Consider the following 27212-nt stretch of genomic DNA (forward strand, 5'->3'; position numbering starts at 1 on the left):
AGGGCAGTGTCACTGGCCCTCATATGTGGGATCCGAACCAGGGCCCTCTGGCGTCCCAAGCCAGCTCTTAACCAACGCACCACTCGGCCAGCCCTTAAGTACTCATTTTTAAAAGCAAGTTTCATAATTCAAACAGTATAAAGAAAGAAGTCTACTTTTGCAAAATTGAACTTGAAACATAAAGGGATGTGAATATGACTAACTTCCAGAAAAACATCTAACCATATTCAAATTTCTTTTAAAGTCTCTTATCTATATGCCTTTTTCCAATTGAACCAGAAGAGGGAGTATCTTTTTCTTTTTCCTTTTGCAGATAGACAGGGCAGCATCCCTGTGAGAAACTATAAACACAGATATCTAAACTAATAAATCATGGTTTAAGTAGCTTAATAATAGAAACCAAAGTGTTTCAGAACAAGAGCATTATTTGGATTTTTCTGACTTATTCAAAGTTTTTATCAATCACCTCACAAAATTAGCCAAAATTAGTTCGTATTATTCAAATATATCAGGATGGCCTCATAAGGTCTAAGGTTGGACTTTTTTGTTGTTGTTAAACACTGAAATGGAACCTCTGAGGTAGTTTAGAGATATTTAGAAGATAAAAATATATATACTTGAATTCATTTAAAATTAAAGTATTAAATGAATTTCAATTACATAATAGGAAGCATAACTTTAAATATTTGTTGGATTTAAGTATCTACTGCCTTGTTATTATGCTCATATAATACCCCTAGAATGGTCTAGTTTTTGTATTATAAAGCATCTCAGCTAACAAGGATGAAAAGGTTGGTTTCAAAAACATCTCTTAATATATAAAAGGCACGTTATTTAAAGTTAAAAGAAAGCTGAGCATCTAGTATCCAGAAAGAATGAAAGCATATTTGTTGGTACTAAATATATATTTCTCAAAAGACACAGAAATGTAGAAAACTGAATACACAGATAAGAACAAAGCATCTTAAAAGAAAGGAAACAAACAAAGAAGATAATTTAGAATTCTGCTATACTTAGAGCAACTTGAACAAGTTTTCTTGGTGGGAGGAGGCGGTGGGCGAGCAGGTGGAACTGTGTAACCAGTGAGGCACAGTGTGGAGCAGAAAAGCTGTGTAGACCCTTTCCTCTGATAAGCAGTTTGCCCCTTCTGGAGGATTTTTTTGCAGCCAGAACAGGAAACGCGAACAGCTGTGGCTGGAACTGAAGGAAGCATTTTATTCATGCCAGATGACGCCAGAGAAGGCTGAAAACCAGTAGTCAACTGTGGAGCTTTAAAAAACAATTGAAAGAAAAAAAAGTTTTACTTTTTACCATGAATTTTAAGTATGCATCCTTTCTTTCTCTTCTAGAGCTGGTCTTGAATTCAACATTAATTATGCAATATACAACTAAAGCCATTCTAAATGGGCAGAGAACTGCCTCGTTTACTAATACAAGCAGATACTTCTTCTCACTCATACCGGTTGGAATAAACATACATGATTCATTTATTCAGTTCTGTTTCTTACCAAGAGGACTGCCACTGACTGAAAACACAGCACTAATTTTCAGTTCCCCCTCTTGAGTTTTTTGCTGTTGGCCATGGCTGTACTCCTTTAAAAAAATAATAATAATAAATAAATACGTAGAGGAAAGAATGAATACAATGTATCTAAAGAAATCCAGGCATTCAAGACATTTTACTACCACTACATCAGAGGTGGAAAATGTTTATTTACTACATTAACATTAATAAGAAATAACAGCAGCAAACTAAAATTACAATAAGGGTATATAAGTTTCTATATGCTAAGAAAGTAAAAAGGCAAAAAAAAAACAAAAAAAAAAGGCAGCTAACTAATTAGCCTGTAGCAGTACCAGATACTTACAAATTATTTTTGATAATTCTTATTACAGTATTTTAAGCTGTAGTTCATTATAAAAGTAATACACACTATACAAAATTTAGACAAGCAGGAATAAGAATGACATTCTAATCATATTTTCATCACCCCAAAACAACCACTATTATTCTTTTGGTATATTTCTTTCCAGTCTTTTCCCCTCCTACATTCAGAGGTTTTATTTCTTTACATCGTTGTAATTATAGTGAATATACCATTGTTATAAAATGACGTTTGGATCATTTGAATCAACTGAGTATTTGCATATTATTACTTATTACTCCAAAATAACTTCTAGTGGCTAAATATCAGTGTTTTTTAAGTTGGAGTCCAAGAGTCCTTGAGATCTATAGAAATACTCTAAGGAGTCTAAGAATTCTTAAAGAATTATTTTTTAAAACTGCCTTTGTTTCAATAACCTTTTTAGTGAATGTAAACATATTTTAAGTCACGAATAACCACATATAACTAAGTTATACTATACGTTTTCAGTGCTGTTATTTGCTCTTACAATTATTGCACTGTGAAACCCTAAGTGGTAGATTTAATTTTTATTTTAATTTATTGTTAATCACACTGAAACCTGTGAAACCCCACAACACTTCTTATTCTTGGAATTCTCAGGTAATTCCAACACACACCCTTTTTTGTGGTGAGGGGTGTGCCTGTACATTACTTAAGTTTGATAAATACTGACATATTTTAATAGACATAGCAGATTACACAGGGAAGACACTGGGGTGAAGTGAGTGAGGCACTTGCCTCAGGACACAAAATTAAAGCACCAAAAATCTCAGTAAACAAGATAAATAATATTTTCATGCAATATTTTTTATAATAAAAAATGCAAAGACCCATGAACACAATACCAAAATTTTAAATAAATAAGGACAGGATCAGTATTGCTAATTTTTCCTTTGGATTCAAGCTGCAAACTGATGGTCCTACATGGCACTGAGATTATATAACCTCAACCCAATGTTGGCCCATTTGTTTCCACACATTTGGTATAATCAGTAATGCCATGATGAACACCTTTGTGAATATTCACATTCTCATTTTTAGGATTAACACCTAAGGAAAGGATCTTTACAGTGGAATTACTAGGTAAAAAGGTACATAGTAAAGGTTATTGATATACAATGACTGATTGTTTTTTTAAAACTTAATTATATTTATTCTAGTAATTTGTGAAAAAAAACATTTAAAAGTCTTTTCCCACTGGTTTCAATCTGCGATTCTTTTTTTAATATTCATTTACAAAAAAAAGCATTATAATGTAACAGTATTAACCCTGTATAGCATCTATTATCAACATTTTCTCAACATGTACTTTGAGTTAAAATTTTATGAAGTTTGTTTTTATGCCAAAAAGCTGACAGTTTTTAACCTTTATGATTCCTTCTATTTCTTACAAAGTTCTACTTCAGCAATAAAATTCGAAGAAAAGTTTCATTGTTTATAATATAGTCCTCTAATTTAGAGGTCAATAAACTTTATCTGCAAAGGGCCAGATACGAAATACTTTCGACTTCGCAGGGCATACTATCAGAACTACTCAACTCTGTCCTGGTAGAGCAAAAGCACCCAAATATAACATGTAATGAATGTGGCAATGCTCCAATAAAACTACATTTACAAAAACAGTGTACAGAAAAACAAAAACAAAACAGAAACACAAAAGGCAGGCTGGATTTGGCCCACTACTAATAATTTGCCAACCCCTGCTTTAAATCCACCTGAGATTTATTTACTTTGATGTATGATAGGCATTTTTCTTTTTCTTTTTCCAAATAGCTGGTGAATCCCTTCCACTCACCACTAACATATCAAATTCCTCAAAACATATCCCTTTTGTGGCAATCTATTCTGTATCATTATTAGCCTGACTAATCTTACATAGTCACAATAGTCTATTGAAAATAATTCTGGGATGTTTAACCACTTAATAGAGTTTGTCACTATCAACCTCTCTATTTTTTAGAACATGGGTAATGTGTGCATGACTGTTCTTCAAAACATCAGAACGTATTGATATTTTCATCAAAATTATATCAAAACTATACCTTAATTAAGGATAACTGATACCTTACACTTTTTAAGAAGTCTCACCATTCATTCAAGTTGTCTTTTATCTGACACAAGTACTTTTTGGTTGCTTTGCTGTAGCAAAAGTGTATCTTCTCATCATATCTAACTGGGAAACTGATTTATAGAATACTGCTACATTTTATATAATTAAAATTCAACCAGCTACACCACTAAACTTTCATGTATTCTACTAATTCTCTAATAAAGATCCTTACCAGTAAACGATGATAATTTTGTCTCCCCTTTTCCATTATTTCTTCTAATTTCTTTAACATGTATTGGTTTGAAAATCCAACAAGAGTTAAATAATAATGCTGACATCAGTAATTTGTGTTCTTTTAGTAATTATTAACAGTAGGTTTCCATCATTTTACTTTAAATTCAATGACAGTTATTGATCTGAAGTAGATATTTCCTTACCATGATCAAGAGAGTATCTATTATAAGAAATGCATAGTGAATTACATGAGATGTCTTTTGGCATCTAGATATTGATCTGTGTAGTCTTATTTAACCTGTTGGTGAAGTTATATATTAAAAGATTTTATAATAATGACTCATCCTGACATTGCTACATTATATAGTATAATGCAAATTTCAAGTTAAATGTTTTAATCTCAGAAAACTCCAGAAAAATTCAATACACATTGGCACACTTTAATGGTCTCCCATCAGCTCTCTTTTTTCACTATCTGTGACAGTAATCCAAACTTCTGATACATTCCTTAAGCCTCAGGTATATATTACTTATGTAATATAGTAAAGTAAGTATATATCTTAAGGACTCTACTTATACAGCCCACAACACCTTCAAGGCAGAATCGTGTTTATATTAGTATCCTCCCACAATGACTAACTTTACAAATACTTAATAACAAATCAATGACTAATAACTTGAGAAGTGAAAACCTGATTACTCTAAAGCTTTCAGAAGCAGAAAAACAGGTGTCAAAACAAAACAAAGAAATCCTTTACCAATACCTTTATCTTCCTTTTTACCAAAAGGAAGACCCATATCAGTATCCCAAGACAGTATCTTAGAAATGGAAAACCCAGTTCCTATGGCCATGGTATCTTGACACGGCAAAAAAAAAAGCCCCAATATTTAATTACTGTATTCTTACTTCCAACACTGTGGGACTCTCACTACTGTAACAACTTGCTTTCCCATTCTAATCCATTTATTTCAATGCAATATTATAGATGAATTCTCCTTTTATTATGAGCAAAAAAAAAAGGAGGAAAAATCATAATTTTAATATAATATTTACTGAATTTCCAGCTTTTAGAGACTATAGGGGGAAAGAAAAAATGAGTTCTTTGGCTCTTTAAGGTTTCTATTTTAAAACCTTCTCTAGGCTTTTTAAATTTTTTTTTAATTAAACAACTTTTATTTACAGAAAGATTGGTAGGCTAATAATAGTAAGACCTTGATTATGGCCCCAGATTGGCTCCTTCCTAGCCATATGGCCTTCAGTAACTAAATTAACCTCTAGGAACCTGTTTCCTTATCTACAAACGGAGTTAGTATCGTCTACTCTGGCCTTCTGAAATAAGAGGAGGAATCAACATAGTACACATAAAAGCATCTGTAACTGTAAAACTACTACAGAAAATATTATAGTGACATGCAATAGGACTTGAATGAAGAAATGAAACTGGGAGGTCAAATGATGTTATGCCAGTAACAGAGACAGGAGGATGACAACTGACAAACATAGAAAATCATAACTGAAGAAATTATCAAGAGCAAATAAATAGGTGAAATTTATATACACACATTTTAACACCTTAGTGATTTATATGGGAAAGAAAAGAAATTAAAACCCAAATGAATTTTGTTAGGAGAATTAGGGAGTGAGCTGAAAGCAAAACTACAAGTTAGGCAAAGAGAAAAGCCAAGGAAGGTTTTGACACGGTGCCATGAGCTAAAGCTATGATCTTATTAAACTATGAGAAAAGCTACTATTAGTAATTAATGTTCAAAAGTAAAGGCTGACCACACCTGTTAAATCTATCAGTATTTTATGAGAGTTAGGCCAATAGTACTGTTTTAGAGACTAAGAAAATAACATATTGGAACTCCCTTTTCCAGTCAATGGGAAATGAATAAGGGTGATAAAGCATTAGGCAGTATTGAGCAGCAAGGAATACACATTTCCAATGGTCATGGGGAAGAAATACCTAAAAAGAACAGGACAATGAAGAAAGGAGAGGGAAGGGAAAAGGGAGGGGAGAGGGGAAGGGAATGGAGGGAAAGGAAAATGGAAGGGGAGGAAAAGGAAAAGAAAAAGCCCAGTATCTATAGTGTAACATGAGGTCCCTTGAGGGATTTCTAGAAGGATTATCAAAGGTCTGACCCTACAGGGTTGTTGTAGCTGATAACAGAGAGGACGTCTCAGAGAAAACTAGCTTTATCCACTCACATGCTGGGACTGCATTATAAGGCCAGGGTAAAGACTGCTTCTGGGCCTTATGTCCAGGACCTGCACACATTCCTGCTTGGTTCTCAAGAGTCCAATCAATCAGGTGGTGAGCCTCTGGGGAAGTCCTTGCCCATAATCATGATGACACTTCATATTCAGCATTTTATAACACATTATTACACTTTGAATAGTGTATAAAAATATAGGTGTTTCTTTGTCCTGACAGTTCCATCCTATTAGTATTCTCTTGCCACAAGAACCTCTGATTGTTTTCAGAACAGTAATACGAAACGCCCTTCCTGATGCCCTCTTCCCCAGTGTATCTCATCTTTGCTACAAGTGCCTTTTTGTCCCAAGGAAAGTGTCACTAGGTCACGTACAGCGAGAAGGGATGCCTTTGGTACCCTACCAGCATTATGATTCCTTATAATTTCCGATGTCCACTGGGGTGTAGAGACAGGAAATCTGCCATGTATGCACACGGTTGGAGTCTTCTGAGGCATGCACTGCCACATGAACTTTCCCTAGGTATCAGGACATTTCTTTATCCCCAACTCAGATATCCAAGATTTCCACTTTGCCTGCTTCTATTAAACTACTTTCAATCTACCTTCGATTCAAATACTTCTCTACTGTCTTCTTCTCTACTGTCTTCTCTACTGTCCTTCTCTACTGTCTTCTTTGTAGCCACTACCTTCATACCCATCCAACTCCCACAGCTTTATCATCACTACTCTACACAGCTACCTTCCACTGGGCACCATGGAATTCTTGCTTAACTGAGCATCAATATGACTCTACAAATCACCGGCATCTATAAATCATCTGTTTCTATGTCCTTCTTCTAAAACAGTGGTTCTCAAGAGCAGACAATTTTGCCCTCCAGGGGACATTTGGCAACATCTAGACACTTTGGAGGTAGGGGGTGATGCTATAGGCATCTAAATAGGTAGAGGCCAAGGATACTGCTGAATATCCCACAATGCACAGGACAGCCCCTCAAAACAAAAAATTATCTGGCCCAAAAGGTTAATTAGTGCTGAGATTGAGAAACCCTGATCAAAGACACCAGAATAAAAAAATCTCTTCCACAGAAGTCTCATGTTTTCAAACCCCCTAATATAAGAGGAAAGGTAAGCTGTCTCCTGATCAACTGTCATTTCAGAGAAATAGTTAATTCATGCTATTTTTACTTTCTGGGCCTCTGAATTCATGCACTCTGTATAAAAACATAGATCACCCTCAAATAATTGCTGCTATTGTGTATTCATCACTTGTTCCCCTTCCTACATTCAAAAAGGATTCCAGTACCTGATATAACTTCTTTCTTCCATCCCAACCACTGCAATGTCATTAACTGTATGGATAACTTTGCTGACTTCAGGACCTCACAGTTACAGGGTCTCTATGACTTTTACTTCCAGAGCTACACGGAAATAGCAGAGCTCTATCTTTACCCTTATTACTCACAGATCTCAAATTTGGAATCCCGTATCAATCATCAAAGCCTCCTTTACCTTCTACCCACTGATCCAATGAACTGGTTCTTCAATAAATTAACCCTTCCAAAGAGATCCTGTCCATATGCCCTTCTGAAAAAAAACACTTAAATCCATACATACATAGCCTGTACTTCATTAGCAGTAACTGCAAAAAGCCTACTGCCTTATATAAACTTAATCGAGCCATAAACTTATAAACCTTCAGCCACATCTGCTTTATCAATCTCTAATCCTTTACGGCTCACACTTTCCTAATCCTGCACTTAAACTGTAAAAACAGAGAACAGAGTGGTACTTAGGAATAAAGTAGATTAAAAGCCTTAATTACTACTCAGGAAAAGTTTCGTATACTGTAACTTGTTGATTCCTTAGCATTACTCTCACAAGATAATTCAAACTGCCTCAACCTTCATTAAGAGTCTCCTCTCACCCTGTCAACAAAATGCTTCACAAAATGCTTCACTCCTTAATCAAGAATGACCTCTCTCAAATGAATAATTCATGTGTGGAACAAAAAGAAGGGGAAAAAAAAAGGTGAAATGTTTACTTGAGCATTGTCAGGTTCATCTTTAATTTTGTCTAGTAGTCCCTGCTGTGGTGCCATTGCTTTGTCATACTCATCATCCAAAGGTTCTTCTTTAATTTTAATATTTGATGCAAAGGAATTCCCCAGTTCCGAACCAATGGATTCTTTATTGGCAAATGGATAGCTGGAATCCTAAAACACAATATAAAGGATTAATAAATATTCAGGCTTAAAATTTATTCCTCTTCAGGTTTAATACCCAGAGAAAAACTCACTGGAAATGAAGAACTCTATGGACATCAATCAGAGTCCCTATGCCTAAAGTAAATGTGACATATGTCTAAATATTAAATACAAATAAAGAATCTCAGAGCTGAGGCTTCTTAGTCCATCTCCAAAGATGTCCTTTCCCAAATAATAAAGAAACAAAAAATCAGCGCTCTACCTACTACATAGGTACAGTTTAGAAGTGACATAAAGAAAACTTTGACACTTGCCACAGTTACAGTATTCTACATACACACTGAAAACTTACCCTAAAGTTTGTTTCTGGGGTTTGTGGTAAATGGGTATGTAATGTTTCTTCAACTTGATTAGCTATTGAAAGAAAAACAAAAACAAAACAAACACATGTATATGAATAACAAATCTTATAAAGAGTGACCTAAAAAGCTATAATTTGATAATTATCTCTCTTTTCCAACAAAGATGCTCATTAGTGTGAAATGGATCCCGCCCCCTTCAAAAAAACAAACAAAAAAAACACCCAAAAGGTAGTTTTCACTCGAAGTAAACTAATTATCTGGCCCCACCTAATTTTTAGCCTCATCTCACTTTTCCTTGCTCAAACCTAAAGTGATTACTTTATTCACTATGCTCTGAAAATTACTTGTGCTTGCTCTCCCCCAGTTCAGTTTATATCATTCCAAATCCCCTCTATCTGTCCTAATCTTTATAGTTTTCCAGACTCAGTCCAGTTCAAAATTCACCTGTCCTCTATAAAACTTTCAATGACCAATAAGTCAAAAATAATCTCTAAGAATACCTAAAACACACTGTTTCAGTTATGTGAAAGCAATCTTCTTGTACTGCCTTATGACAAACTCTTCCACCATCTTTAATTATAAATTAAATCTTACACTATTCAACTGGTCACTGACACGTCTACTATGTTACTTGTCCCTCCTACTACTAGACAAAATCCTTAAGGATAAGCACCCTCATCATTTTCAATATCCCTTCAGGGGATACTGAAAATATATAATGAATAATATAGCATACCCTTGTACAGCCTTCTACATCATAGATACTTAATTATTCTTTTTAACAATACTGATTTGTTCTTTCTACTATATTCTTCCTAGTATTGTCAGAAAAAATTTAAGGGTTAGTAAATTAGACCTTACTTTCTTTTATATCTACTGAACATTTATTGAAATATTACTATTTTCACTATACCAGGTTAGGCCCCAAGAATACAAAGATGAGTAAGATACAATCTGACCCTCAATAAATTCTTACACTAGTAGGTAAGTCAAAAACAAATACAGAACTATAAAACTGTGTGATAAGTACTATTAATAATGAGGCATGAACAAAATGCTATGGAAATATAGGTAAGGGAACAATACATTCTTGATGTAGAGAGATTAGGGATGACTACAGGGTAGAAGAGGTTTATGAGTTAGGCATTGTTGGATAAGAAGTACTTTTACAGGCATATATATACAAAGAGAGAAAATGACATGCAGGCAAATGGAACAGCAAGAGAAAAGGCATGAAGAAAATACATGATATATTCAAGGATGGAACTAAAGCTAAAGTACAGGGTACACTGGGCAAAGAGGCTCAAGCAGAACCTCAAGAAACTTCTAAAACATAAAACAGAAATGTTATCAAAAAGAAAAACCCTCCCTAATTTGGACTAATTGGTGGGACAGCAGTTTGAATTAGTGCTTACAGCACAAAGAAGTTAAATCCAACTTCAGGTTCCAATGTTCAACCAAAGAAAATGAACAGGTGATTCGAGTATCTTGCCTTCTCATCAAAATATTGCAACCAAGGGAGGGAGAAATGAGGTTTAGAGCTATTTTTCAACCATATATACCATTACCAAAAGTTACTGGGAGAAATTCAGTCACTCTGTAAAGAACAAGGATAAAAGAAAAATGACAAACTTACAATGAATTTAACTGTTCATACGTCACTTAGCATCAGAAGTAATAAAAGCTATATTATTATCAGTATGTTATTGTTTTATGGCTCTGTTCCAACCATTATTACCTGCTTTATCAAAAAAACTGCTTTTCAACCTTGAATCCAACTCTTTATGGGGTTTATCCAACCGTTTTTCACGTTCATAAGTTAGGTCTCTATTTTTCTCCTTTCCAGAAAATGTCTCTTTGCTGTTTTCTCTTACTAGACTAAAATCTTTCCGTATTGATTTAAAGACAGAAACCTGATCAAACTGTTTAGGAAAGTCTTTTTTTAATTTATTTTGAATCTGTATTTCATTTTCATTGTCTGATTCATGCTGTGTGACTCTTCTCTCTACTTCCAAGCTATCATCAGTATGAATTGAAGAAACAAGATTGTCCTTTGAACTAAAATCCTGTTCATCCTCATTGTCACTACCAACGACTGGAATTCCTGCAAGATCCCCAGAGTTCAAAAAATAATCATCTTCGTCCAGCAATGAATTTTCAGATCCTGTTTGATTCGGCACTCCATAAGACATGCTGTCAAGGGTAGGAGTTAAGTTGTGGTCTATATCTTCAGACATTTCTGTATCCATGATACCACCACCTTAAAAAGTAAAATACTGTTTAGACAAATGATAGTGCTAAAGTTGACCACATTTACAAGGTATGTCTGGTATTTAATCAATTATATTTTTCTCTCCAAACAAAATATAGATAATACTGAAGTATTCAATTAACATTCTGAGTTAGGAGTGACAGATATGACTATCCCTATTTGATAGATAAGGAAACAGGGACCTAAAAGTTGAGAATCTCATTTTGGATTAGGAAGAAAGGCAATATGATATAGAAAAAAGTACCAACTTCAGGATCAGACATATCTGTGTTAGAATCACAGCATGATCACTGAAAATCTGTATGATCCTGAGAAGTAAACTCTCAGGTTTCTTTATAAAACAGTATAATACTCACCTTGGGAATTAATTTATGGTGAGGATTGATGATAATATGTATAAAGGGCCTACTAACAGAGTGACTGAACACAAAGAAGGGAATATAGAAGTGATGATTATAATTATTATTTATAATAATTGTTCTGGGGACCTGAGATTAGAACCCAGGTCTCTGGCTCAGAGTCCCAATTTCTCTGCACTAACTCTAATAAACACAGCAGTTAATGTTTACAATGGCAAATATTTAAACATAAAAATAAAATTTATCCAAGCCAGAATAAATTTAAAAGCTGTTTACTGTTTAAAACTACATGCTCAAGTCTCTCTCATTCTAAAATAAAACAAAAAAACGTCCCAGCCTTGTATTTCTCCTGCCCTCCTTCACCTGTCCTTCACACACAAAGTCTACATTGGTTTGTCTCTACTTCACCTTAATCCTTTGAACTGCAATCTGGGTCCCAATTTTGCACTGGAAATGCTCTCATTAAGCTCATCAATGATCTTTCAATGATCAAATCTTGTACTGCCTTATGACAAACTCTTCCATTAGGATTTGCGAGCCATACATACCCCTTATGTGACACACCCCTCCTGGATAAAATTCCTTTGATTTCTTTGACACAGTGTTTCTTCCTTCCTTTCTAACTGGTCTATTTGTTTCATGCTCCTGAAGAGCACTCAGTATCAGCTTTCCTCTAAGATTCCAGTTCTCTTCTCATTTTATATACTGTTTTATTCACAATAGCCTGGACTTTTGCTGTTAATTTCTTAAGCACTTTAGCTTAGACCTTTCTTCCAAGGTTCAGGTGTATATACTCTTACAGTTATCCTTAGGGACCTCCAACTGTAAAACCAAACTCATCATGTTCCCATTCCAAGCATACTCTTCTTGTATTTCCCTCACTTGATTAGTAGTATCACCAAACCAGCTGTTTGCTCAAGACAGAAAAAGAAAAGCATTCCCAATTCTCTTTCCCTCTTGACCAGGGGTCGCAAACTTTTGAGACAGTAGAGCCACCAGGAGTCAGCAAACTGTGGCTCTGAAGTAAAATTGAAAATGAAAATAAAACTATCATAGTTTCATTTATAAAATTTTTAAAGGATATTATTCACATAATGGTGATTATGTAAAAATATATTTATGGCTCTCGAATAATTTTTAAATTGTCATGAGGGACAGGATTGGTTCTTCCAGGGGTCAGCAAACTTTTGAGACAGAACGTACCCAAAGAGCCGCATGTGGTTCGCGAGCCCCAGTTTGTCGACCCCTCCTCTAGACAAATTCAAATCAATCTCCTCCACTTGGCATCATCCCAATACCCCACATCTCTTCCTGTTGACAGTGTATTAACTCAAACCACATTATTATCTAGGAAGCAACCCTATTCCTACAAATCCTACCCCGAACTACATTTAACTGGTCCATGAGCTGCCAAACTGGAACTGATAAAAATACAGTGAAGCAAACACTAAAAATACTAGTGGCACCAACTGCACTGCTTTTCTTTGTCCCTGAAGCCCAGATGAAACCTTTAATGTGGCTGGTTCTTCAAATCATTCCCTGGATTCCATAATCCAGGATAAATTCCTCTTCTTGTTTAAGTTGATTTGGTTAGACTATTACTTATAATCAAGTCCTAATTGATAAAGGGTCCAAATGAAAGCCTTCTTCAAGTTTCCCTGCTCCATAAAGTCAACAGAATTATCTTTCTAAACCATAAATCATTCCATATTATACCTTCCCTTGAAATCCTTCAACAGCTCCCCAAAGCGTAAAGTACTCATTCATTCAGCACATATTTCTTAGGAAGCCACTCTGTGGTAAGTACTGTAATAAGTTCTAGGGATAGAATGAAGAAAAAGACAGCTATGATTCCCCCTCCTCACCCAACCAGAAAAACAGACAGACACAGGAAATAATCAAATTAGAAAATAACTATTTTTACTTAACTAAATAATCAATTCAAACAACAGATGCTAAAATCTTAGGAATATCTTCAACTTATTTTCACACAGTATGCCACAGAGAAAGAAGCAGGGAGGGATGAGAAAGCATGCACAGTATTATATAGATATTCATTGTACTATTCTTTCCATTGTTCTATTTATTTGAAAATTCTCATAATAATAAAAGGTTAGGGGGAAAATATAAATAAAAAAGCAAGATGTTAACACATATATATACATCTAGTGTGACAAATCTACCAGACTATAAGCAACTAAAGGTCAGGGTTAGAGCCTTCTTTATACAATGGTTTCTTCTTAATACCCAAACACAAAGCCATGTGCTTTGTTTCATGAATAGAAATAATATGTCTTTCATGTGGTCAGCAGTTAAATCTAAGTTCCATAGTACATGAGAAGTCAATATTAAAAAGTAATAATGCAAACTTTCAAAATCTCTACATTTAAATTCAAGATATGGTATTGGGGGACAGCTGGTTAGCTCAGTTGGTTAGAGCGCAGTGCTCGTAACACCAAGGTTGCTGGTTGGATTCCCACATGGGCCACTGAGATGCGCCCTCCACAACTAAATTGAAACAACTACTTGACTTGGAGCTGATGGGTCCTGGAAGAACATACTGTTCCCCAATAAAAAAATGTTTAAAAAAAAAAAAAGATACGGTATTGGGAGAAAAGGGTAGGCACATGTAAAAACTGGATCCCTAACTTATACCAAAACAATTGCCAGATGCATTTAAGGTTTAGACATAAACATTAACACAGTAATAATACAAAACCATGGAAGAATTATTTTTAAGTCTTAAAGTAGGGGAAAGCCTTTCTTATGATGGCACAAAATCCAAAATAAATTTATTGAATAAGAGCACAGATGGATACTAGATTTATTGGGGTAATCACTTAGTAAGTTATATAAATGTCTAATCACTATGTTGTATACCTGAAACTAATATAATACTGTACATCAACTATAACTAAAAAATAAAGAAGTATTTTTTAAAAGATATACACACACAATTAAATGTAAATAAATAAATAAATAATCAAATATGACTAAGAAATTCCCAAAGAGAACACAAAGCAGACCAAAAGATTCAGGATAAACTGGTTAAATAGATTTTACTGCACTTTTATATGACAAAAGGTCATTTCCCTAATGTATAAAGATTCTTATAATTCAATAAAGATATAATACAATCAAATACATAAAAGCAAAGGATTTAAACAAACATTTCACAGGAAAGGAATACTAAGGTTGAAACTTGCTCATGAGTGAAATGCAAACTAATACAATGAGATACCATGTTCACATAGCAGGTTGGTAATAACAAAAGGTTTTGATAACAGCCTGGCTGCTATGCTATAAGCCAAAGCTGCCAAACTATAGCCCACAGACAAAAAAATATTTAAAAGAGTCAGTGACAAAGACCCTATCTGAGCTGCAAAGCCTAAAATATTTACTGTCTGGCCCTTAACAGAAAGTGTAAACTGGTACAATCAAATTAAAGAGCAACCAGGCAATATTTATAATACTTTTTAAATACACATACCTTTTGAGCCAGCAATTCAACTTATAAGAATTTATTCTATAATCTCATAAGACATCTATGAAAAAGAACACTTATAGCAGCAAAAGACTGGAAACAGCCTATATGTTCATCAGTGAGACTATATTAATTACAGTACATACCTACAATGGAGTATTATATATTATAGTTGTTAAAAAGAATGAGGCAGTTTTATATAAGCTCCCAAGGTTGATTAAGTAAAAATACCTAAGTGGGGAAGAATATATTCATACACATGTATTGTGCTATCACTGCTGGATTTTTAAAAAATTATGTGTATGTGTAACTGTTTATGCATAAAAATATTGATTCTCTACGAGAAAAAGAATTAAGTTGCTGGAAACAGAAATACTAACTTTTCAAAGCATACCCTTTTGTATCTTTGAGTTTTAAAGCACATGTATCTACCATCTTTTAAAAAATTGTTTATCCTTATTTGAGAATGCAGTTGAGATTTAAAACTTTTTCATAGAGAGCAATTTCTAACAAAGTATCTAATTTAAATTTCCAATTTTACTAGTTTATCACACATTAAACATGTAGGCTGCATAAAATCTTATGAGGTTAAAATGTAAGTACTAGTTACATATATTAATATATATAATTAACTGTAATAAAATTCTATTCATCCTTGTGGTCCATGTAATCAAACAAAAGAAACAGTATGTTTCTCAGAACCTGGATCTACAGAACAAAACACAATGATACACTCTATTTGGAGATCATAATACCTAGTGAAATGCTTGAAAGCACAAATTTCTCAGGGAAGATTCCTAGCTTTTAGATTTAACTGTGAACATGCTTGGCACATCTGAGCAAAAGCAAGGACAGTATGGCTGGAATTGAATGAGTGAGAGAAAGAACACTAAAAAAAAGAGAAAAGAGGGCTAGTCGAGTGGCTCAGTTGGTTAAGAGCTCGCTCAAGAGTGTAAACTCTGGGCCAGCCGAATGGCTTAGCTGGTTAAGTAAGAGCTTGCTTGGGAGCGCCAGCTCTGATCCCACATTGAGGGCCAGTGACTCTCGCCCTCTACAGCTAAGATGAACAACAGCTCAACCTGGAGCTGGGCTGCTGTGAGTCGCCAGCGCCGGCGTAGGCTGCAGCGGGGCTGCAGTGGGCTGCCATGAGCTACCTACCATGAGTGGCTGGCAGCCAGCGTGAGCTGCCGGGAGCCGCTGTGAGCGGCCGACCAATGACCAGTGACCGATTGCCTCACCCGGGAAGAGTACAATGATCATACCAACATGGGCCAGTAAAGCGACGTCCTCCACAACTAGACTGAAGAGCAAAAACAGCAATTTGTCTACCTGTCTGTTCCCCTTCCCAGGTTCCCCAACACTGTTCCCCTCCCCCAATTCCCCAATAAAATCTTTTAAAAAAAAACAGTGTGAGGTCTGAGCAACAGGGTCACCGGTTCAATTCCCGGCCCGGGCTGAGCTGCTGCTGAGCTGCCAACAGGTGGCAGGATGGCTCAGCTAAAAAAAAAAATGAGAAGGGCCGGCAGAGTGGCGCGATGGTTAAGAACTCGCTTGGGATGCCAGAGGGCCCCTGTTCAGATCCCACATATGAGGGCCAGTGACACTGCCCTCTGCAGCTAAGATGCTGAACAACAGCTCAACCTGGAGCTGGGCTGCCGTGAGTCGCCGGCGACGGCGTGGGCTGCAGCCCCTGTGGCAGTGGGTTGCCATGGGCTACCGTCTGTAGCCAGCAGCCGCAGTGAGCGGCCGTCCAGAAGCCGGCGACTGATCTGCCTCACCCTGGAAGAGCGCAATGATGGTGCCAACTTGGGCCAGTGAAGCAACGTCCTCCACAACTAGACTGAAGAACAAAAGGACAGCAACTTGTCTGTTCCCCCTCCCCCAATTCCCCAGCACTGTTCCCATCCCCCAATTCCCCAATAAAAATCTTAAAAAAAAAAAAAATGAGAAAAAAGAAAAGGCCAGATGATATGTCTATTATGAATTTGCAGACCACAGGGGAAAATAAATAAATATATAGATAGATAGATAGATAGATATAGATATAGATATATGGGATTAACATAATTTATGTTTTACAAGGATTGCCCTAGCTTTTGTATGACTACCTAACAGCCATTATATGTAATAGGGAATAAAGAATAGAAGCAGGAAGGCCAGTTAAGAAGCTACTATAATAATCTGAAGAAAAACTAGTGGCTAAGACCAGCATAGTAATAGTGGATATGAGCAGTAGTAGTCAGGTTTGGGTATATTTCAAAGGTAGAGATATTTCCTGATATATGAGAAACTGGGTATGAAAGAAGTCAAGGATAACACAACAGGGTGCAAGTTCTTAAGATGGGAACACTATGAGACGAACAGACTGAAAGGGGTAGGATGAATGGTTTGGTTTGGACCTGTTAATTTTGAGAACCTTATTAAATCTTCAAATGGAGATACCAGCAAGGCAATTGAATATATTAAAGAGGAGTTAGAAAGGAGATTCTTGCCATGAAATGACATATAAATTTGGGACTCATAAATGAACAGATAGTACTTAAAATTCATGGGACTTATTAAGATCACCTAGTGAGTTTATTTACTACAGATGGAAAAGACCTAAGAGTTCTGAAATATCTGTACATTTAGAAATTAGTTCGAAAGGACTCAGGAAAAGAGACTAAGATGACTGATGTCACAGAAGTGAAAGAAATATTTCAGTAAAGGAGTGACCAACCACAACGAACGCTGCTGAGATAACACATAAAATGAAGAATGAGAACTGATTATTAATATTGGCAAAGCTGAAATGAACTTCTAACTTGACAAGAGCTTTATTGGTGGAAAAATGAATGCACAAGCTGGAGTGGGATGATTCCAATAGTAATTGGGAGGAGAGAACTTGGGATCCTTAAGTACAGACAACTCTTTAGAGAAGTTTAGCTCTAAAGTGAAGAAAAGGAGCAGAAACTGGACTAAACTCTGGAGTCAAGAGTTTTTCTGACTTTGTATTTTTGCTGTCTTTGTTGGTTATTTTTTGGTGAGATTTTTTTTTTAAAGATGGAGACTATTAGAGCTTGTAGTATGCTCATGGAAATAATCCAATAAAGAGGGACTAAAAGGAAAATCTTTGTGCAATAGGGGAAGTGATCAGTACATAAACTTCCTCTGTAAAAGAATGAAAAGAGGACATGGATTAAATGCAGATAGGTTATTAAATATTGTGAAAGGAGAATGGAAGAGTTATTGTAAGCAATTTAAATACAATATTTATGTTTGATAATGAAAGTAAACTTCATGATGTCAAGTTAACTTTTTACTCCTTGTCCTTCTTCTGCATAGTCCTTGCTTTAGTGGTATATTGATTATCTCCATCTGATACCCAGAAATCATTTCATTTAAGGTACAACCACAAAGGAACCCAATTATCATATAAATAAACATTGTGAAAAGGGTGTTGGTTACATTCATTGCTAATATATTACTTAATTGCCCTCATACATTTCTGTGTTTAATCAAAGCACAATTTTCAGAAATAAAGTAATATCAATTGTAATCGTAACTTCTGAAGACATGGTTCTCTAACAATTATCTGAAGTTGTGTTTTTCTCTTACATAAAGGAGCAAAGACTCAAAAGTGAAGAAAACACAAACTCCAAAGACTGCAAAAACAAACAAGTGGCATAAAAATGAGATAATCTTGGTTCATTTTAAATAAAAGCTTAAATTAGTATTTTGTTTTGTCACTGAAATATTTCTAAGAGATGATTTATTGTTAGTCAATAAAATACAATTTCCTAAATAACAAAGCTTCTTCATAATATCAGGAATTTAGTTCAACAGTTGAAAAGTCCAAGAAAGCCAAGAATCATTAAAAAATCAAATGTACATGCCTTAAACATTTATTTTTACTTGGGATATAGAAAAGCACATTGGCCAATCATTTGATGACCAGCCAAGACTTTGAGAAGCAATATGCTAATTTGACTTTTTTCTTGAACAAATCACAGCAGTAAAGCAGTATTCATGACTACAATCTGGTTTCTTTAAAGTGGAACCAGAAAATAAAGACACTTACACCTCAATGTTTTTACTGACTTACCTAGTAAGTCTAGAATTTCTAAAGCATTCAAATTATTCATACAAAGAACTCTTCAATGTACATTTCAGTAGTTTAAAAAAGTATATTAAAATGACATAATTACAAGTAATACTGGAATAAACAGGTTTGGGAACAAATGACTCTTAGTAAGCATGCAATTCATCAACAGCTGAATCATGTGGCTTTGTCTGTAACTATTAGATGGTCAACAGCCATTCTATCGGCCTCCCTTAATGACAGACCCTGATTCTCATCAGGGCACACTTACAGTAATAGGAAGAATTTTCATTCCTATTTATGATCTAAGCTGAAGAAGAATCTTAGCTATTAATAGGCCAGTAACCAGCAGGAAACTTTTCATAGAAATGGGATAATAACTTGACTATAACAATCGAGTCTTCTTTCAAACTGCAGGTATCAACCCATTAGTGAGCCAGGGCCAGGATTTTTTTTTAATGGGCTAGAACAGAAAAAGTGCATCATTCAGAGTGACAATAAGTAATGCTACAAAAAAACTTTTGTACATACAAATAAGTCTCAGTGTAAAATATATTTTTAATAGTGTTTCAAAGTTAAAAAAACTGGTGATGGATGATAACTAAACTTATTGTGGTAATCATTTCACAATATATTGATCAATACACATAGCAAATCATTATGTTGTATACTTAAAACTAATATAATGTTATATCTTAATTTTATCTCAATTTTTAAAAATTGTGAACAAAACAAAAGAAGCACCCCTAGATAATTTTGCTTCTGATGCCCAATGACACTTAGGGATCACTGACCTAAAGAAATGTTTCTCAATGACTAGAGCCCTTAGTGAGCTTGCTGAAAACAGATTTCTGAGCTTTACCGCCAAAGATTCTGTCTGGTTCAGTAGGTCAAGGACGGCAGCCAAGAATTTGATTTCCAACATACTCCCAGGTGATGCTAATACTGTTGATCCACAGACCACACTTTGAGTAACAGGCTCTAATTTTTTATAAGCAAGGCATAAATAAACTGCAAATAATAAATCACCCAGTGGTTGAAAGCAATCTTCAGATTCCAGTCCAACCTCTTCTCAGATGGATGAATTTTTTCCACGAACCACCCCCCACTCTTCCCCCACCACCACCAAATCGTCAGCCAGGCCCTTGAATGCTCTACCAACAAAAATTAACCATTGAATGCGCTACCACACCACAGATAAACCATTTATTTAAATCAGATCAATTACCAACGATTTATGCTAAGTACTAATGAGGATGAATGAGTTTCTTGGGGAGTTATGACTAAAGATTACAGCTCTTCTCTTGTTTTCATTTAAATATGTATTCTTACTGTGGAATTATTAAAGTATACTATTGTTCACTCTACACATTCAGTGAAGCGAGATGAGACTCACAGGTGAGATTCACAGAACTTACTTTCATTAATTTTTGCTTTTATTTGTTTCCATAGTGGGGAAAACAGTCTGAAACCAGTTGCATGTTCAGAACAATTTGATTTTGTAACTAAAGATGACTAACAAAAATTGACACTTGAAACAACTGATAGAAATTAGTTACATTTTACCAATTTCAACAGTTTACCTGTATATTAAGGCTAAAAAATATGATTTTAAAGCACATTATATAACATTATAAAACACAACCATTTGTTCTTCGCTATGAAGACAACTAAAGTAAAGACAACAGTTTACTTTTCTGAATGTTCAATATTTATAGTGCTCTGAAAGAAATGATCCAGAAGATCAGAGATATCTCAAATTAATACATTCAACATGTACCTAAAAACTGTCCAGAGTCTATTAAAACTGAAGCACATCACTAGAACAGAATGTTATACATTTTAATGGAGTAAAACATTTATATATTTTTATAGTATTTCAATATTTCAGAGAACATATTACTTTGTAAGCAGAAAATGGAAATTTAACAAAGTAATAATTTTGAAAAGGAATTTATGCCAATAGTTGCAGAAGCACAATGCCACAAGAGAGGGGAAGACAGGCCCAACTGCGTCCCAATTTACAGTTGCACAACATTCCTGCTTTATTCCTTCTAATTCCAAAATTTCTGTAACATAGTTATACTATTTATAAATGAAACCTTTAATTTTCATCTTTTCTCTATTCTTGCCACACTAGATTTAGCTGATATCCCTTTTGACTCAGATAAGCAAGGATCTGTTCAAGTCCTGAACTTAGTTTTTATCCCACCCCTTATAATGTAATGTTAAAATAATCATTTTGTAAGGGCTTTAAAACTGTAGAAACAGTAACTTGTACTTTTCCCCCTCAATGGCATCAGTAAATTTATAACTTCTCTTTGTTACTCTCATGAGATCATTAAACATCTGCAACAATGGTCAATAGAGATTTAAACAAAGGAAAAAATCCTAGTTGAACAACTTTATAGTAGGGGTTGGTAAACTACAGCCCTTGACCGAGGGATGGCCCTGGAGCTAAGAAGAGTTTTTACATTTTTAAGAGAACAGAAGAAAAAAAGATGACAGAAGAAGGAAGGAGGAGGAGAATATATGAGAGGTTATGCTTGCATGAGGTAATAGGAACTCTGTATATTCCCTCAATTTTGCTGTGAACCTAAAAATGCTCTAAACATTAAAGTTCATTTTTAAAAAAGAAAGAGACCTTGTCAAACACCTGGGAGAATCAGTGAAGACCTCTGAAAAGTCCCACATAAGGAGTAGGGCTAGACTAACTCCAAAGTAAAGGCAACTATAAAAGCTGCCCAAACAAGGTTTTAAAACAAGTCTCAAAAAGATCAAGCTGACCAAAGCAAACTAACTGCATGTCAGAATAAAATTCAACATTCCTTAAAGCAAGAAAATATAATCTGACACTCAACAATGCAACATTAATAATATCCAGCATCCAATCAAAAATTATCACACATTTGAAAAAGCAAGGCCTCAGAGCCATAACCAGGGGGAAAATCAGCCAACAGAAACAAGGCTGGAAACAACAGAAATGATAGAATTAGAATTAGCACACAGGACTCTGAAAGTTACAAATAAACACAAAGATTTAAAGAAAAACATAAACTTACTGAGGAGAAAAGTAGGAACTATGTTTTTAAAAATGAACTCCTAAAACTGAAAATGTAATATCTGAAATAAAAAATGAACTGGATGGATTAACAGCACATCCAGAAGAAACTAACAGGGAAACAGCAAGATGGCAATAAGAATTACATATTCAGACAGAAGCACAGAGAGAAAGAAAGGTTGAAAAACAACTAATAGAGCATCACGGGCCAGCCAAGTGGCTCAGTTGGTTAAGAGGTCACTCAAGAGTGTGAGCTCTGTGCAACAGGGTCGCCGGTTCGATTCCCAGGCTGAGCTGAGCTGCCGATGAGCTGCCAACAGGTGGCAGGATGGCTCAGCTAAAAAAAGAAAATAAGAAAAAACAAATAGAGCATCACACTTGTGATACAATATTAATTAAGCAGACTAACATGTTTAATTGGAGTTGCTGGATAGGTATTTGAAGATACAAATTTTTTCCCAAAGTCATTGAATTTAAAAGTGCTGAAAGAAAAACTCCTGTCAATCCAGAATTCTATAACAAACGAAAATAATCTTCAAAGGGAATATGCAATAAAAAATATTTTTAGTTGAAAGCTGAAAGAATATGTTACCAGCAGACCTGCATGACAAGAATTGCTAAAGAAAGTTCTTTAAATAGAAGGAAAAAGACACCTGATAGAAAACTGGATCGCCACAAGAGAATAAAGAACACTGAAAACTGATAGAATCAAAACCAAAAGTAGACTAAGTCTGTAATAGTTGAAGAGTTCAACATTTCTCTGCCAGTAAGTGACTGAACAAATAAATGGTCAGAAAATCAGTAAAAATATAAAAGGCCTGAAAAGATGCTGTCAACCAACTGGAACTAATGACATTTATAAAATATTAACCCCAAAATGGCAGAACACATATTCTTTTCCAGTACACATGGAACAATCACCAACATAGATCATATAGTAAGTGATGAAAATATCAAAAATGGAAATTATACAGAATATCTACTTTGACCAAAATGGAATTATATCAGTATGCAATAACAAAAGTGAATTTAAAAAGCCCCAAATATTTAGAAATAAAACAAAATATTTTTTTTAAAGGCAGTACTAGTAAAAGAAGAAATCACAAGGAAATTTAGAAGGTATTTTGAATTGAATGACAATAAAAGCACAACTTACCAAATTTGAGACGTGCATTAAAAGAAATGCTTAGAGGGAAACTTACAGATTTATATACTTTCATTAAAAAAAAAAAGAAGTCTAAAATCTATGACCTAAACTTCCACCATAAGAAGCTAGAAAAACACCAAATCAAAGCCAAAGTACGAGGAATAATAAAGATAAAAGAAAAATCTATGTAATAGAAAATGGGAAAACAATGGAGAAAAAAATAACAAAAACAAAAGATCTTTGAAAAGAACAAAAGTAATAAACCTCTAGACAAAAGAGAGATACAAATGGCAAACACATGAAAGATGTTGAATATCACTACTCATTATGCAAATCAAAACTACAATGAGGTTATCTGTCACCTCACACCCATTAATTAGGCTGACTACTATCAAAAGCAAGTGTTAGCAAGGATGTAGACAAAACTTGAGCACTGTTGGTGTGAATGCAAAATGGTGCAGGCGTAAGAGAAAAACAGTATGACTATTCTTCAAAAAATTGAAAAAGAATTATCATATGATCCCAAAAGAACTGAAGGCAAGATCTCAAAGAGATATTCGTACACCATGTTCATTGCAGCATTATTTACAATAGTTAAAAGGTAGCGGGCCAGCCGTGAGGTGCATTGGTTAAGAGTTAGCTTGGGAGCCGGCCGAGTGGCACATTGGTTAAGAGCTGGCTTGGGACACCAGAGGGCCCTGGTTTGGAACCCACATAGCCAGCAACTGATCTGCCTCACCCAGGAAAAGCGCAATGATCATACCAACGTGGGCCAGTGAAGCAATGTCCTCCACAACTAGACTGAAGAATAAAAGGACAGCAACTTGTCTGTTCCCCGTCCCAATTCCCCAGCGCTGTTCCCTTCCCCCAATTCCCCAATAAAATCTTAAAAAAAAAAAAAAAAAGATTGGCTTTGATCTCTCTCCTTTTTCTCTCTCTCTTCTTCTTCAAAAAAAGTCAGTTTTGCACTCATCATATTTCATGTGCTTAAATGCCACAGGTAGGAAGTGGCTACTATACTTTAACAGTGTACATATAGAACATTTCTATCATCGTGGAAAGTTCTATTGGACTGTGCTGACTTAAAGGAAATGCCTTCAAAGTGCAAATTATCAAAACTGACATAGAAGAAACAGAAAATCAGAACAGCCCAGGCCCAAATGAATTCAGTAGTAAATTAAATTAAATATTTAAGGAACAAATAATACCCATCCCACCTTACATGAATTATTTCAGCAAATAATACAAGAGAAAAAAGTACTTTCTAACTAATTTTGTGAGGCCACTATTATCCTGGAACCAAAAGCAGACAAAGATGTGACAACAACAAAAAACTATACACCAATATTTCATAAATACAGGTGTTTAAAATATCAGTATAAATACTAAATATTACCAAACAATTTAAAAAGATATACAATATATAAAAGTATCTAGAAATAAATTTCACAAGAGATGAAAAACCTGTACTGTAGAAACTATATGACATTGAAGAAACTGATGATACAAATAAATGGAAGGATATATATTGTATGTGGACTAAAAGGATTAATATTGTAAAATGTCCTTACTACCTAAAGCAATAGACAGAGTCAATATAGTCCTTATTAAAATGCCAATGGCATTCTTCTTGGAATCAAAACTAATCATAAAATTTATATGGAACCATAAAAGACCCCAAATACCCAAAGAAATTGTGGGAGATATGACCTCCCTGACATCAAACAATACTATAAAGCTAGAATTATCAAAACAGTATGGTATTGGCATAAAAACAAATATGTAGATCAATGGAATAGAGAGCCCAGAAATAATTCCCTACTTATGTGTTCAATTATGTCAATCTATGACAAAGAAGGAAAGGATATACAATGGGGTGAAGACAGTCTCTTCAATAAGTAGTGCTGGGGAAAATGGACAGATACACGCAAAAAATTGAAACTGGATCACATTATTACACCATATACAAAAATAAGCTCAAAATAGATTAAAAACTTAGAGACTTGAAACCATTAACCTCCAAGGAGAAAACACTGGCAGTAAACTCTTCGACATCACTTAGCAGTATCATTTAGGATGTCTCCTCAGATAAGGAAAAAAGAAGAAAAAATAAACAAATACGACTACATCAAACGAAAAAGTTTTGCACAGTGAAGGAAACTATCAACAAAACAAAAAGACAACCTACTGAATGGGAGAAGATATAATATACCCAAAAAGGGGGTGATATCCAAAATATATAAGGAACTTAACACCAAAAAACCCTAAAACAATCCAATTTAAAAATGGGCTGAGGACATGAATAGACATTTCTTCATAGAGGACATACAGATGGCCAACAGACATATGAAAAGTTGCTTAGTATCACTAATCATCAGGCAAATGCAAATTAAAACCACAACAGCATATCACGTCACACCTGTCAGAATGACTGTCATCAATAAATCAACAAATAAGTGCTTTGTAGGTGAAGGTGTGGAGAAAAGCGGACCCTCGTATGCTGTTGGTGGGACTGTAAATTAGAACAGCCACTATAGAAAACAATATAAAGATTCCTCAAAAAATTAAAACTGGAGCTACCATACAATATACCAGTTCCACTTCTGGATATTTATCCGAAGAAAACAAAAACACTAATTCAAAAAGATGTATGCCTCCTATGTTCACTGCAGCATTACAAGTAACAACTAAGATATGGAAGCAACCTAGACATCCATCAATATATGAATGGATAAAGATGTGGTATACACACACACACACACGGACACACACACAGAGGGTACAAAAAAATTTATACACAGTTTAAGAAAGGAAAAAATTATATTAAAATTACACTGATGGTAACCACTTTGAGTACCTCTTGTAATTGCAGATGTCAAATCTGACTTGTATTCATCTTTTGTTATCAGTATATATTGAGTATTACAACTTTAATACAGTTTCCTTTCTTAAAATGTGTATGCATATATTTTGGCACCCTCTGTATACACACACATGCACACACACGCGTACACTGGAATATTATTCAGCAATAAAAAAGAATGAAATCTTACCAGTTGCAACAACATGGATGGATGGACTTAGAGGGTATTATCTTAACTGAAATAAGTCAGACAAAGACAAACATCATATGATTTCACTTACATGTGGAATCTAAAAAAACAAAACAAATGAATAAACAAAACAAAATAGAAATAGACACATAGATATAGAGAACAAACTGATCAATGGCTGCCAACGGGGAGAGAGGGAAGGATGGGAATAAAAAAGCAAGAAACAAAATAAAACAAACAAAAATATAGGAAAAAATACTGTTCTTCTAAAAATTTAACTGATGGTACAAACGCTTCATATTCTAAAGACAAAAACATCAATGTTTGGTGTTAAATGTCTTTGATTTTCACAAATAGTTATAGAGAACTGAGAAATATCTCATCTCTGTATTCCCAGTCAAGAGCACAGTGCTTGGAATACCATACTGCAGGCATTCAATACATGTTTGTTGAATTACATTGGAGAGATTACTTCAAGTATTAAAACTTCTTGAAATTAAATATTAAACTACTAAAAATAGAAAAATATATCTGGGTGCATGAATTGCAAAGGCAGACAAAGCAAGATGAAATATCTGTTATGTGGTTTTCACATACTTCTAGTTCCCTATTTTTAATAAATAACTTGAAGAAATAAAAAGGATGCTCATATCAAAAGAAAACTCAAGGAGGGCCGGCCGAGTGGCTCAGTTGGTTAAGAGCTCCCTCAAGAGTTTGAGCTCTGAGCAACAGCGGTTCGAGTCCAGCCCGAGCTGAGCAGCCGCTGAGTTGCCAATAGGTAG

General features: G+C 34.8%; 1 protein-coding gene across 1 annotated transcript in view; it reads right to left on the minus strand.

Moving 5' to 3' along the window:
* Window positions 1-27212, minus strand: part of LOC109390727 (zinc finger MYM-type protein 4) — a 121414-nt gene that overhangs the window by 46966 nt on the left and 47236 nt on the right. The window contains exons 3-7 of the mRNA XM_019657581.1: window positions 10712-11233; window positions 8964-9025; window positions 8450-8620; window positions 1509-1593; window positions 1014-1269 (exon numbers count right to left, since the gene is read on the minus strand). Of these exons, the coding sequence (XP_019513126.1) occupies window positions 1014-1269; window positions 1509-1593; window positions 8450-8620; window positions 8964-9025; window positions 10712-11233 (1096 nt within the window). The remainder of the gene's footprint in view (window positions 1-1013; window positions 1270-1508; window positions 1594-8449; window positions 8621-8963; window positions 9026-10711; window positions 11234-27212) is intronic.

The sequence above is a fragment of the Hipposideros armiger genome, unplaced genomic scaffold (genome assembly GCF_001890085.2).
Source record: "Hipposideros armiger isolate ML-2016 unplaced genomic scaffold, ASM189008v1 scaffold_10, whole genome shotgun sequence".
Lineage (NCBI taxonomy): Eukaryota > Metazoa > Chordata > Mammalia > Chiroptera > Hipposideridae > Hipposideros > Hipposideros armiger.